The 13,573-nt window shown below is 34.2% G+C and overlaps 1 protein-coding gene across 1 annotated transcript in view; it reads right to left on the bottom strand.

Annotated features, from left to right (window-relative positions):
• The window catches only part of LOC108744089 (extracellular serine/threonine protein CG31145), a 170,299-nt gene that overhangs the window by 144,789 nt on the left and 11,937 nt on the right, over positions 1–13,573 (bottom strand). The window contains exon 2 of the mRNA XM_018479682.1: positions 8,589–8,903. Coding sequence (XP_018335184.1) covers positions 8,589–8,903 — 315 coding nt within the window. The remainder of the gene's footprint in view (positions 1–8,588; positions 8,904–13,573) is intronic.

Here is a 13,573-nt window from a genome sequence, read left to right as displayed (position 1 = left end):
TACCTAGTAACCATACAATAACGTCACTAATGCATATACATTTCCAAACCTAACCTAACCAAACAATAACGTCACCGATGCAAATACATCAGACGAGTGCACTAAAAGCGCGTAAACACAGATAACTCTAATTCTCAGTTTACCAACGTGTTTTATTCATTTTATTCACAGAAAGCATTAGTTTTATACATTTCCTAGTACAATATCGGAATTTCATACAATTCCTAGGAAATGTATACATTTCCAGGATATGTGTATATTGAAAAAATCGGTTGTCTGTAAAGTCGGTTTACTGAGGATAGTTGAACGTGACAACGTCATAAGAAAAAACTGATGGAATGGTTTCATTCTTCAAAAGAAAATTTGAATTTTATTTGTTTGATAGATATTTTGTATGGATATAGAGAAGGAGGTAAACGGAAATGTATTATTGTATAGCAGCTGTCCACGCGGACGCATCGCTCACTCAAGTAGAAGAGAGACAGATGTCGAACGCTGCCGAACGCGGAGGCCGATTGTGCCTCTTTGTCGCTCGTTCCGCGCTCTCGCTTGCACTTCAAGCCTTAAATGGAACGCCTCAGAGCGAGGTAACGCCGCATGAGTCATGTTTTTTCGTGCGTGCAGCCGGCTCCATCGAATTATAAGACGTTGTCACGTCAAAAATTTTTGAAACAATATTCTATAAATTCCTAAAGAATTATATACATTTCCTAGGAATTGTATATAATTCCTAGATTTCAAACATTTCCGGTAACATATGCATAACTTAAAAAATTGAAAACTTAGTCAGGATTTAAGAACAAATTCGTCAAATAATTTTATTTTTGATGATCTTTGACGCGTATGTATCCACGACATCAACATTAGCGAATTAACAATTATCTCAAATCTCGGTGGATTTGAACGGAGCGATTTAATTTACATTTTGACTCAATTCTTCTACTTTTCGTAGGGACCGGCCGAATTTACTACTACCCTTATTCACAGCAACACTAGGATTTTCATCTATTGATTAATTGCCTATTTTATAATAACGTTAATTAACGATGAAAAGAGAAAACCGAATTCAATAATCTAGATGGTTTTTTGTGACAATACGAAATGGAAAAGTTCAATAAGTTTAAAACAAAGGAGAAGCAAACGGTAAGTTTATTCTCGATATTTTTAATAGCTACGCGAGTGAATGCTAATGGAAGAGTTTAATGGAAAGAAGTGATTCTCAACGTTTCTATGTTCTTTATTGAAGCAAATTTTAAGGTTCTATCGATTGAGTTGAAGTATCAGCTCCGTTTGAAGATTCGTCTTCTTCGTTGAAATATTTGAATTTTGAATAGGGTTGAAATGCAATATTGACTTTTAATTTAACTTCGAAAATTGTTTTAATTAGGATAATACCGGGTGCATCGAACTTGCTGCTTGTCTGGAATAATGAATATATTATCGTTCGAGCCGTTCACTGAGTAATTGAAAAAGAAAACCTTTTCTTTATGTAGTGTTTCAACTAATGGTATGTAGACGTAGTTCAAAGTCTCCTAACTCTGGTTTTGACACGCACAGTAACAAAACTGATTATATAATAGGTGATATAATATATAATATATATATAATTTTTTAGTAGACGCCGTGTTTCTGATATTGGAGGAGATGTACTACTTACTAAATGTACTGTACAAATGATTGCAGTTATGATAAGTCAATATTTCGGTAACGACCTACTTAAATAAACTTTTTTTTAGCTAACATTGCCTCCTTGCAGTTATGGGAACACATCTATCATTATCATAAGGTCGTCAGTCCTGAGACTTTTTAGTCACGTACCTCCACTCTTTCCTATCCTGAGTTTATCTTCGTATTTCCCTAAAACTAGAACAACTCACATCCTTAACTATTTGCGAACAGTAATCTAATCTAGGTCTACCTCTACGCCTCTTAACTCCTGTTTCAGCTACTTCACAGAGTCTTCTGTTCTGTTCTTTCTAATACCTCTTCATTTCTAACCTTCTCTATCCACGGTATCCTCAACATTCGCCCGTAACTCGAACGCTTTTAACCTTTTTTTTTTCGTCGATCCCATTATCTATGTTTCGCACCCGTATAGCGCCGCGCTCCAAATGTACACCTTTAATAATCTTTTTCGAATTTCTAAATTAACCGTTCTTTTTATTGGAAGACGACTCGACCCTGCGCTATCCTTTGCTTTATATCATACCATACCAATATTTTTGACGTGACAACGGCTTATAATTCGATGCAGCCCGCTGCACGCACGAAAAACATGACTCATGCGGCGTTACCTCACTTTGAGGCGTTCCATTTAAGGCTTGAAGTGCAAGCGAGAGCGCGGAACGAGCGACAAAGAGGCACAATCGGCCTCCGCACTCGGCAGCGTTCGACATCTGTCTCTCTCCTACTTGAGTGAGCGATGCGTCCGCGTGGACAGCTGCTATACAATAATACATTTCCGTTTACCTCCTTCTCTATATCTATACAAAATATCTATCAAACAAATAAAATTAAAATTTTCTTTTGAAAAATGAAACCATTCCATCAGTATTTTCTTATGACGTTGTCACGTTCAACTATCGCCAGTAAACCGACTTTACAGGAAACCGATTTTTTAATTTTGTCGATATAAACCACTGTGGGGATCTCTGATTCTATTGTATACTAACAATTCGGAAGCAGTTTCCGTAGATTGCAGAGGTTCTACGTTCTTTAAAAAAATTCAATAGTCTAATAGTTAAGACAGAGACGAGTCTTATCTATCTATGAATTTCAATATAATTTATATAATTAAGTATATTATCTTTTCTCCGTTTCTTCTTATTAGTTTGGATATGAATAAGCAAACAATCTAAGCACTTAAGGGTTCGAGGGTTTATATTTGTGTGAAGAACCAACACCGACGTTTCGCCTCTAATTGGAAAACTTCATTAAGCTTATAATATTCCTAGTTGATAGAGAAACATTATGTAAAAATCTGAGTGCTGATTGTTGATGGGTTCCTGTTCTATAATATATCAATAAAAAAAATTATAAATGTGAAAATGTGACCAAGTTCGCGACGAATGACGGCCATTGGGATTTGTAGGGCTTGATTTTTATTTAAATTTTTTAAGAAAATGTGCAGATTATATATTTTACAATGCAAATACGAATCTCATTTCTTAAGTTATCAGTCGTATCACATTTAAAGTCAAAAATGCGGTATTAAATAGCAATTTCAATGGATAGTCTCACCGCCCGCGTTACAGAATCTACGCAGCCGTATATTATTCAAAGATTTATTTGCATTTTAAAACTTATCTCCAGAAAATTGTTTACGCTCACGCAAAGCTCAAATCAAATTCCGAATATAAATCTTACCTCCTCGTCCAAGCTCATGGGCGGGGCGTGTCGTTGTTTCGGCGCGAAGAGAAGAAAAAAAAGCAGGATTTTATTTTTTATTCCACGTTATTATTCTTATAAAGTTGCGGAGAAGTTATTTGAATACTAAAACATATCCGATAGGGGGGGTTGCCGGTAACGCGGCAGGGTGTTTGAATTTTGTGTGCCTTCGGGGTGCAATATACCCCTGTAAACCCTAACGAACAAGAAAATGCTCTTCTTACAAAGCTTTCCCCGTTTCGCAGCATTAATACTTGGGTTACCTAAACTGTAACACATGTATTTCTATAACCCATGGGAGAATGAATACTATCATCAACAAAGGTTAGAATTTCAGCAGATGTATTTTCAATAAATATGTAAAATAAATAACAGAGGCTCAAGCTAAAATCCTTGCGGAACACTACAACTGGTAGGTAGTGGGTAAGTATCTGAGTAGTTACCTTTGATTTGAAGAATCAACCCGCGATTGGATAAATAACTTACTATTCAAATTTATGTAGCACACTCTGTGTTCAACCTTAACGAATTAATTTTTATGAAGGTCCTGATTCATAAAATCGAAATACTTTTTAAAATCAAGATAGATAGTATTAATCTACTTCATTGATAATAAACTGTACGTATACATTTGTCGTGTTAAAAGGAAGTTTAACTTTTTCTTTTCAGTAATAACCCAATAATTATTTCCAATTATTATTTTGCCTTTCATGTGAATGGTCCAAAACTCGGTTATTTCATGTTGTTCTCTCGGTGACATTTATCTACGCACCAGTATGTTCTTTGCTGTTTGATTTTAATGATTTTTGGACATTTTTTAATTTTTCTTTTAGGTAAAGGCTTCGATATTGTTAATGTATTAAATTTCTTTTTGAAGTGAAACTTCTTAACGCACGGTAGGATAAGTTCGTTTCATGCGAGTTCGTATGTAACGAAATCATGCAGCCCATTTCCCCCGCTGTCTGTCTCTATGCATGCCTAGATCTTTAAAACTACGCAACGGATTTTAATGTGTTTTTTTTAATAGATAAAGTAATTCAAGAGGAAGGTTTATATGTATAATACATGCATAATATAGTACAGAAACACTGATAATTTTAGAGGTTTGTAATCTGATGTCGTAAATAAATATATTTTCTGGGCTTACATTACAAACGCTGGCTGAACCCTACGAGATAGATCAATATAATGTACTACAGTATTGTACACCTTAAAAAGGTCTACAAAAAAGTCCCCGATGGTATATGTCTATCTCTTAAGGATAACCCACAATAACCATTTTTTATCCTTTACGTTTTACGAGAAATAATGGCTAATTTACGAAGCGATTTTAAGCAATACAGCATTAATCTTTATCCAATTAAGTACTTTTAAATACATTGTTCATTTAATATAGATCAATATGACCCTTTACAGCATGTAATTTAAATGAATATTTTCGAAGATATTACAGACTTAAAATGCAGGGACATAGCGGTTATGGCGGTACCGGCCGGTTTGTCTAATGACAAAAAAGCTGTGATTGTGGTATATAAAGACATTCTGTAGTATATTTACCATCAGCATTGCACCCGTGCGAAGCATAATGTACAAATAATACCATTAAACCAATTCATATCAGTTGTATAATTACACGTATTTTTTTCTCCATTAATCTTTATAGTAATAGTAAACTTTGGAGAGTCTTAACTAGATTTAATAGGGAATCGCATGGTGAGTAAATCAACGTGGTTAAGGGACAAAAAAGTTGTAAGAAAACCAGACGAAGTTGCAATCTGAAGCCGGTCCTGGACGTGAATTGGCAACCTACAGAGAAATCGCAATAACAACTAAGCAACTGCATTGATGAAAAATGTAAACAGTGGTGGTTGTGGAGCGGTTGACTTTTAGACCACTAAACATTTATTTATTAAATTTTTTTGTTTTATAGTGCTCTATCACCTCCTACAAGCTTGCTACTTATTATAGAAACACCCTGTATATTCAATACGGGATAAAAAGTGAACAGAATACATACACGTCAGTAGTTATATCAAAACATACCTATATATAGTTAACTTGACTGCCATGAGTTTGGAAATCGGTATGAATCTAATTTATTTATAACACCACCAGGAAGTATTACTGTTAATTTAAAGCAAATATTCATTAGAGGTCATGGCTTAAAATTCGTTTGAATATACGTGTTTGTAGTGGATGTTGAGTATTTCAGTTTTATCCGCTCGGTAGTTAGTGCAATTGATGTTTGTCGACTTTTTTTTCCGAAAATTAACGTCGAAATGAAAATGTACGCAAATCACGTCGCATGTAAATTTTATCTTTCCTGTTTACGGATCGCCAACGACGTAAACACGAATTGCTAAAATGTCCAGTCGGAATCGAATTCCAGCCTGGCTCCACGTTGAACCACCACCACCACATTAGTGTCGCGGCACCCTATACAATATGGAACCGCGCGCCACCGGAGCAGATGGGGATGTGCGCAATCAATTGCAAAGTAATTAAATTGAAAATATCAGGTCTGTCATGCTTCCGATAAAACTAATTTATTTTTTATTCGGATTTAATTCCGAGGGCCACAATTGTTCATTTAAATTTAAATGTGTTCATGAATCGTTGATTCACCTTGCAATACACACTGTTTTTTCAATCAACGCTAAAACTTTTTCTTTTCGAATTTCAATATCACAAAAAAGTAGATAATGTTAATAATATGATATTCTATAAATTGTAAACGTGCTAATGTGGATACCCCTTGGTGATAATATCATATATATATATATACAGGGTGTCCCAAGTAAGCGGGGTTCTTTAATCAGTTTAATAAATTAACAACGTTAAAGTGAAACGTTTCTCAAAACCTTCTTCAGCACACGGAATTGACGTTTGTAGGAAACAAAGGTGGATAAAAGCTAATCGCCGACCAAGGCATTTGATATTCTGATAAAAAAGTTTAATTTTCTTAAAAAGTGTTAGTTGTGGATAGTAACAACCTTATATTGGACGAAAGGAAATAAAATTTTGCACATGATAAGCTGACAAAAAATAAGGCATTCCTTAAAAAAAAAATAGTTATGCCGGTTCTAAACAATTTATTTTGGAAGTGGTAGATTTCAATGAATTTGAAAAGAACATGTTAATAGTGAAAATAGTAGGCTATTTCTCCCATAAGCTATATGTGAAAATAGCACACGTCTGTGTGCTTTCGCTTCGGAGATATTCAAAATGGCCTATTTATTGATTTAGTGCGAATTTTATTGAAAGTGGTGCATTTTGGACATAATATATGATTAATAAAGGAATTTAAAAATGCAATTACAAATGGGGCATTCCATTTGAAAAAATGAACTTAGGTTGCCTCCAGAAAAAATGGGACACTCTGTACAATCGAAAATGATTTTAGGATATGATGATGATATATATGGTACCTACCACTTTTGTAAGAAACCTTTTTTGATATCTTTAACTGTGAAGCAGTTGTTGAAGAAACCCGCTTGCTTGGGACACCCTGTATATAAGCAAATTTTATACATATATTATGTAGAAACATAATTATTGTAATGTGATATTACAACTTAAAAATAATGTAATAATATTATAACAATATTAGCTTAATCTACTAAGAGAACGTAGAAAATGGCAGACAACCTTCATAGAGTGAGTGAAGACAGTAAGCTGCTTCACCACCCTGCCTTACTCGTTTCTCATGACTTTTCGATTGAACTTCGAAATCGATTTTTTTATTATTAATGATATAAACGACTGCTAATTGACCTACCAACCTAGTAGTAGCTGTTAGTTTCCAGCTTCTAACAAATAATTAATAGATATAAGTACTAACATTGTAGGTACTAGCGACTTTATGGATATGTTACAAGATTTGGTGAGAGTTGTTTTAAAGTATAACTAACTTGATTATCATATAGATCTTCAGTTCTCTACAGTTAAACAGACAGTCTTCTATATTTCAAGTGACGAACTTAGTTTGTTAAAAATAGCAAGAAAATGTATTATAAACTTGACTTCTACTATTAAACTCTTCAAGGCAATACACTAGTTTTCTAAAAATTTTTGTGATTTTTGTATTAATATGAATCGAATTTAAATTGTTTGAATCAAACATGTTAGTCCTTTATAGCAAAAACGAACTCACTTACTTTTGTATAAACGAGATATTATTTTCTCTGTGAATTGTGGAATGTCAATTTAGAATAAATTAAACTTTGCCTTTAGAGAAGTTTGCCGTTCTTGTCGATTCATATTAAAAAAAAAACGATTAGAAATGTTTACTTGACAGAGTCGTTTTAATTCTAAACAAACTTTTCTCTCTGAGCAGAATATTTCCTGGAATTATGAAATGAGAAATTCGGATTCTAAAAATATACTTAGTACTATTCTTTGAAGAGATTAAGTACATATTTTATTTACCTTTTTGGTCCGTTACCACGCAAATATGTTTGTGAAAGAAAGAAAAAAACAATGTCGGAAAAAACTGTATGTATTTATATTACCGTATACGCATATAAATTAGACCTTATCTTAGCCTTAAAAACCAATCCTAAGGAAATTATCCACATCTTTTAATTTCCTTCCCTAGTAAATTTATTTATGATTTATTTATTTTTGTTTTTAATTGAAATGAAAATTAACTGAAGAATGCGGTTTTGATTGATTCATTCCTAATTATAAATCTTTATTTAAACATTAATATGAAATTAATTCAGCTTTTACCCACCAGATACAAATTACTAATTGTTGCTACTGTCATAGCCTCGCCGGGAATCGAACCCGAGTCCCTTTGCTTTACTCACCACTGCTCTAACCACTTAGCTACAAGAGGTGACAGCAGTAACAACAACGAAACGTACTTATTAGTTCGTACGTAATTTGTTCTGAGTGGAAATTAAATTAAATTCACATTGTTTGTATATTAAATGTTAATCGCTATTAAAAAGCTTAAAGTGTTTCATATATATATATATATATTGTAGTGTAGTGTTATTTAAATCGAAAACTCAAAATTTCCAACAATTCGAAGGTTAGTATATATACCTTCGGAATCCTTGAAGTATGATGGGCGCGAAAACCACTTCTTCGCATAGCTTTCAAATTTCGAAAAAAAAGACCGAACAAAAACATATCACCATATTACGTTAAAAATTGTTGATTGTTGTCTCATCAATATTAAAATAATTACTCACCTAGTTTTAACCCCTTTTAGCTGGCCCAGCGTAGGATTGGACTTATCGTCCTTTTCTTCACTGCCGACAACTGAATGACCACGGTCGATTTCGATTCTGTATTTTTCTTTCTCGGCACTGTCTAGGTCTAAATAGTCGACCAAGTCGCTAAAGTCGTCGTGCTTTTTCGAGTTATCATCCGCGGCTTCGTCTTCATCAGGAACGTGATTCCTGTGCTGCCTTCTTGACGTAGTTTTTTTTGATTTGGACAAATGACGACCGGATGATCCGGTAGTCTCGCCCGGATATGATTCTTTGGACACATTGATGTTTCCACTAAAAATAAAGTTCCAGTTAAGTAGAATGCATGATATAAACACTCAGTCAAGGACATTGCTAACAAACACTGTATCTACATGTAAGGTTTCGAAATTGTTGTAGAAGAAACAAGAGACTGTCACTTCTCATGTTAAACATACGACGCATATACAGTCATACCTTGGCATACGTTCAGAAAATTTTATTTATTGTCTGGACAATATTGTTTCGACCATTACTGTTATTATCAAATAAATAAAAGTTTAAAACTTTATTGTGTTTCAATTGCTTCAGCTGCGGGTTTTCCCACCTACGTACCTACACTGTGGTGCAAAGGACGGAAGACCCTCCTCACACTTTTTAGCAATCGTGGAAATGAGGGAGAGATGAAGACAGTAAAAGAGTAAAAAAAACTGTCTGCGTAATGTTGCTATTTCTACTGCAATTTACAGTGTACATTACCTCGGGATAGAAAAAACTGGTGTCGCGAATTGAGACGGGTCGATGAGCTGCATTTGATAGCACAACGCCGCGCATTGAGGCGGACCGACGAATTGAGACGGGTTGAAAAGCTCCATTTGATAGTATAATACGACGAAATGAGACGAATTGAATAGCTGCATTTAATAGGATAATGCGGTGAATTGAGCCGGACCAGTGAGCTGCATTTTATAGGATAATGCCGTGAATTGAGACGGGTTGAATAGCTGTATTTGATAGCATAATGCAGCGAATTGAGACGGATCGGTGAGCTGCATTTTATAGCATAATGCCGAGAATTAAGACGGATCGGTGAGCTGCATTTTATAGCATAATGCCGAGAATTAAGACGGATCGGTGAGCTGCATTTTATAGCATAATGCCGCGAATTGAGACGGATCGGTGAGCCGTGTTTTATAGTAGGCATAATGCCGCGAATTGAGACGGATCGGTGAGCTGCATTTTATAGCATAATGCCGCGAATTGAGACGGATAGAATAGCTGCATTTGATAGCATAATGCCGCGAATTGAAACGGATCGGTGAGCTGCATTTTATAGCATACTACCGCAAATTGAAACGGGTTAATGAGCTGCATTTGATAGCATAATGCCGCGAATCGAAACGGGTTAACGAGCTGCATTTTATAGCATAATGCCGCGAATTGAGACGGATCGGTGAGCTGCAGTTTATAGCATAATGTCGCGAATTGAGATGGGTTAATGAGCTGCGTCTGATAGGATAATGGTGCGAATTGACACGTATCGATGAGCTGCATTTTATAACATAATGTCGCGAATTGAGACGGGTTAATGAGCTGCATTTGATGGCATGTTACCTCGAATTTATATGACAATTTCTTTCTCTGTCGTCTAGTTGAATTTCAACCTTGTGTAAAAGTTTCTCTCAACTGGCGTTTTCAAAGTCATGAACCATTTTCTGATCTTGAATATAATCAACTGAGATGTTGAAATACGCAAAAAAAACTTCTTGGTTGTAAATCTACGCAAATGAGTGAGATTTTAAGTTCAATAGTTGTCCAAAAAATAAAACGTCACCGCGTTTGATACGGTACGGCACATTAGAAAAAGAAAAAGTGACCGTGTAAATTTAACCAATTATTTGCTTTTCACTTGTTACAATAAACGTGCCGGAAACCGTTACGACGAAAGAACAAACTAATTCTCACGAGACGATTTTCATTTCTATATTTTCACTTTTCAAATTGTAATAATGAATTACATAACGCGCTCTAAAGTAAGTGGCATTAAGTAGAAATTCAAAATTAAAGAAGAAAATAAAACTGACAGAATGTGTATCGCATTATAAAAAATGATATATGATTGAATAACAAAAAACACTGGGATTCCTTCGCTAAAAATATTTATTTTTCAACAATATTGTTCCAACTCGCAACAACATACTCAAGAGAAGGTATTTTTAGGTAGCATATTATTACTACCTCAATTCCCTTGAGAATGATCCGTGAAGGTTGCAACTGTTAAGACAATAAATATTTTCAGTGAAGCAATTCAAGTGTTTTTTGTGACTCAATTTCTTTATATAGATTTTAAGGAACAAAATTTCATTGATCTATGGTTTTATTTCAGTAAAAATAAATAAATCTGAGTCATTGTCTATGTGCTACCATTTGCACTTCTAGGAATAGACATGAGTTGTACTACAAAGTCCTTCAAAATTGTCTGAGTATATAACGAGAACAACAGACATACACAAAACGATATTTTTTTTAATTATTTTTATTAGCGCTAAATTTACACCAGGGGCACCAGGGACTAGTGTCGAGAGCAGTAAAATTCGAGATTTTTTTGTGTTATCAAAAATGCTTAAAAAAATGTGCATTACAAATAAAAATAAATACAATAAATTTATATAGATACTACAAAAAAATATATGATTACAAAATGTTATCCATTTAAAACGAATCTGTACCGTACAGGACAAATTTTTCATTATTTTTGAATCCAAATCGCTCGAAAACATATGCATTTGTAAATCTTAAAGCTTCAAAATCTGATAATTGTTTCAAATTTTCTTTTTTTTTTTAATTTGGACAGAAATATCTTTTAAATGAATCAACCTGTTGCACATATGTTAATATTTGTAAAGCACAAACAGAGACCTGAATACCAAATCTCGACTTCATCAGGAATTCGAGTGTTGTTTCAAAAGAAAAAACTTTTTTTGAAACTTTTCGTCAACCATATTCTCGAACGGATCAACTGATTTTGATGGGATTTACAGCATTCGGCGTAATTTTTTGAGATTTAGCTTTTTATAATATCAAAACGTAGAGATCAGATAAATACCTACTCGATTATTTAAAATAGTCCTGAATTCAATAACTTTCTACTTTTGAAAAATTAATACTTTTTTTAAGTAGAAAGAGGTTAATGGGGAGGTATTATTTACGGTGTCCAGGGCGGCACGAAAGGAAAATTCGACCTCAATTTTTAAACGAAACCAACATTGAGGATACAAAGCTGGCTTAAACATTAAATATTGCAAAATCATTTTTCTTTCTGAAGAATTAGATTATTTAATAACTTAACAGATTTAAAACAGCTTCTAATTACTTTAGCATTGAAATAATTGCAGCGTTAATTGCATAAAATGGACAACAATGGATTACTGCATTACGTTAAAACAGACAATTAATTGGCTTACTTTTACTCATCCGTCGCTGCGACAAGGAAGAGTTTGCTGAAAACATTTGATTGCAACTCGACGTTTTACGAAATTTATTGTAGAAACGTGCTGTAAACGGCGTAAAATTCCAATCGAACGGTATTTCTGTTATACAATATTAGAAAGTATAACAGGTAAATTAGAAAAAAGAGTATTATTTGTTTAAATTCTTACTTTCTTTAATTAAATTAGTCAATAAATCTAACTAATATTATAAATTCGAATGCGAGTTTGTTTGTCGGTTTTTAACGACATAACTACCTAACCGATCACCACGAAATTTTATAGACACATTGTCAGGGATACAGAAAAGGACATAGGGTACCTTTTATCCAGAAAAAATAGTGTTTCCGTGGGATAGAGAAGATTTAGTTTTATGTGGTCGATTTTACGCCATACCTACTTAATCGTTCATCATGAAATTTTGTAAATACATGGTCAGGAGTACAGAAAAGAATATAGGATATACCATTCATCCAGAAGAAAAAATGTATTTTTCAGCGGGTAAGCATATATCTACTCAACTTATATTTTCAGAAAAAATTTAAGGATAAAATTTTTTTCCAGGGAGATCTAGCCACCCACGTCATTCTGTTTCAGATCATTTTCCGATTATTATTATTATATAAAAATAAGGTGCAGTACTTATTGGACGAGTGAGATACACACAGGTGTTTCAGTGCCGATCTTGTATGGGCAAAGAACACGAGGTTAAATCAGGTGAGTAATGGGGATGATTTGATGTAATCGAATTTCGAGCCACAAAATCGCGGACAATTGATACTAATAAATGTGCAGGAGCATTGTTGTGATGCTGCAACCATTCATTAACATACACTTTATATATAAAACACTTTGACATTTAACAGTATTAATGTGAAAATTCATTTTCAATTTTTTATCCACTATAAACTATAAAAAGCGAGTATTAAGATATGAGACGAAAAATTAGAAGAAGTGGCTGATTTTACGTATCTAGAAAGTCAGATAAGTCTAAGCGGAAGAAGTAGTAGGGATATAAAGTACAGGATAGCGGTTAATTTAGAAATTCGAAAAAAAAATGTTAAAGGTGTGTGTTTGGAGAGCGGCGCTGAACGCATGCGAAACGTGGACGGTGGGCGCTGCAGAAAAGAAAAGGTTAGAAGCGTTCCAAAAGTGGTTTTACAGGCGAATGATGAGGATACCGTGGATAGAGAAGGATAAACATGAAGAGATATAGAAAGACTAGAAAAACAGAGGACTCTGTGGAAGTCAATAAGGAATAGGAGAGATAGGTTGGGCAGAAATGGGAGTTAGGAGGGGTAGGGGTTAGGCCTAGATTAGATTACTGTTTCCAAATAGTTAAGAATGTGGGATGTTCTAGTTTTAGAGAAATGAGAAGATCAGCTGAAGATAGGAAAGACTGGAGGGCATGTCCAACCAGTATTAGCACTGACGACCTTATGATGATGATATAAACTATCTCAGGTTAATGAGAGTGGCAATTCAATCACCTTTCTG

The sequence above is a fragment of the Agrilus planipennis genome, unplaced genomic scaffold (assembly GCF_000699045.2).
Source record: "Agrilus planipennis isolate EAB-ADULT unplaced genomic scaffold, Apla_2.0 scaffold18, whole genome shotgun sequence".
Taxonomy (NCBI): Eukaryota; Metazoa; Arthropoda; class Insecta; order Coleoptera; family Buprestidae; genus Agrilus; species Agrilus planipennis.
This window is presented reverse-complemented; position numbering and strand designations above follow the sequence as displayed.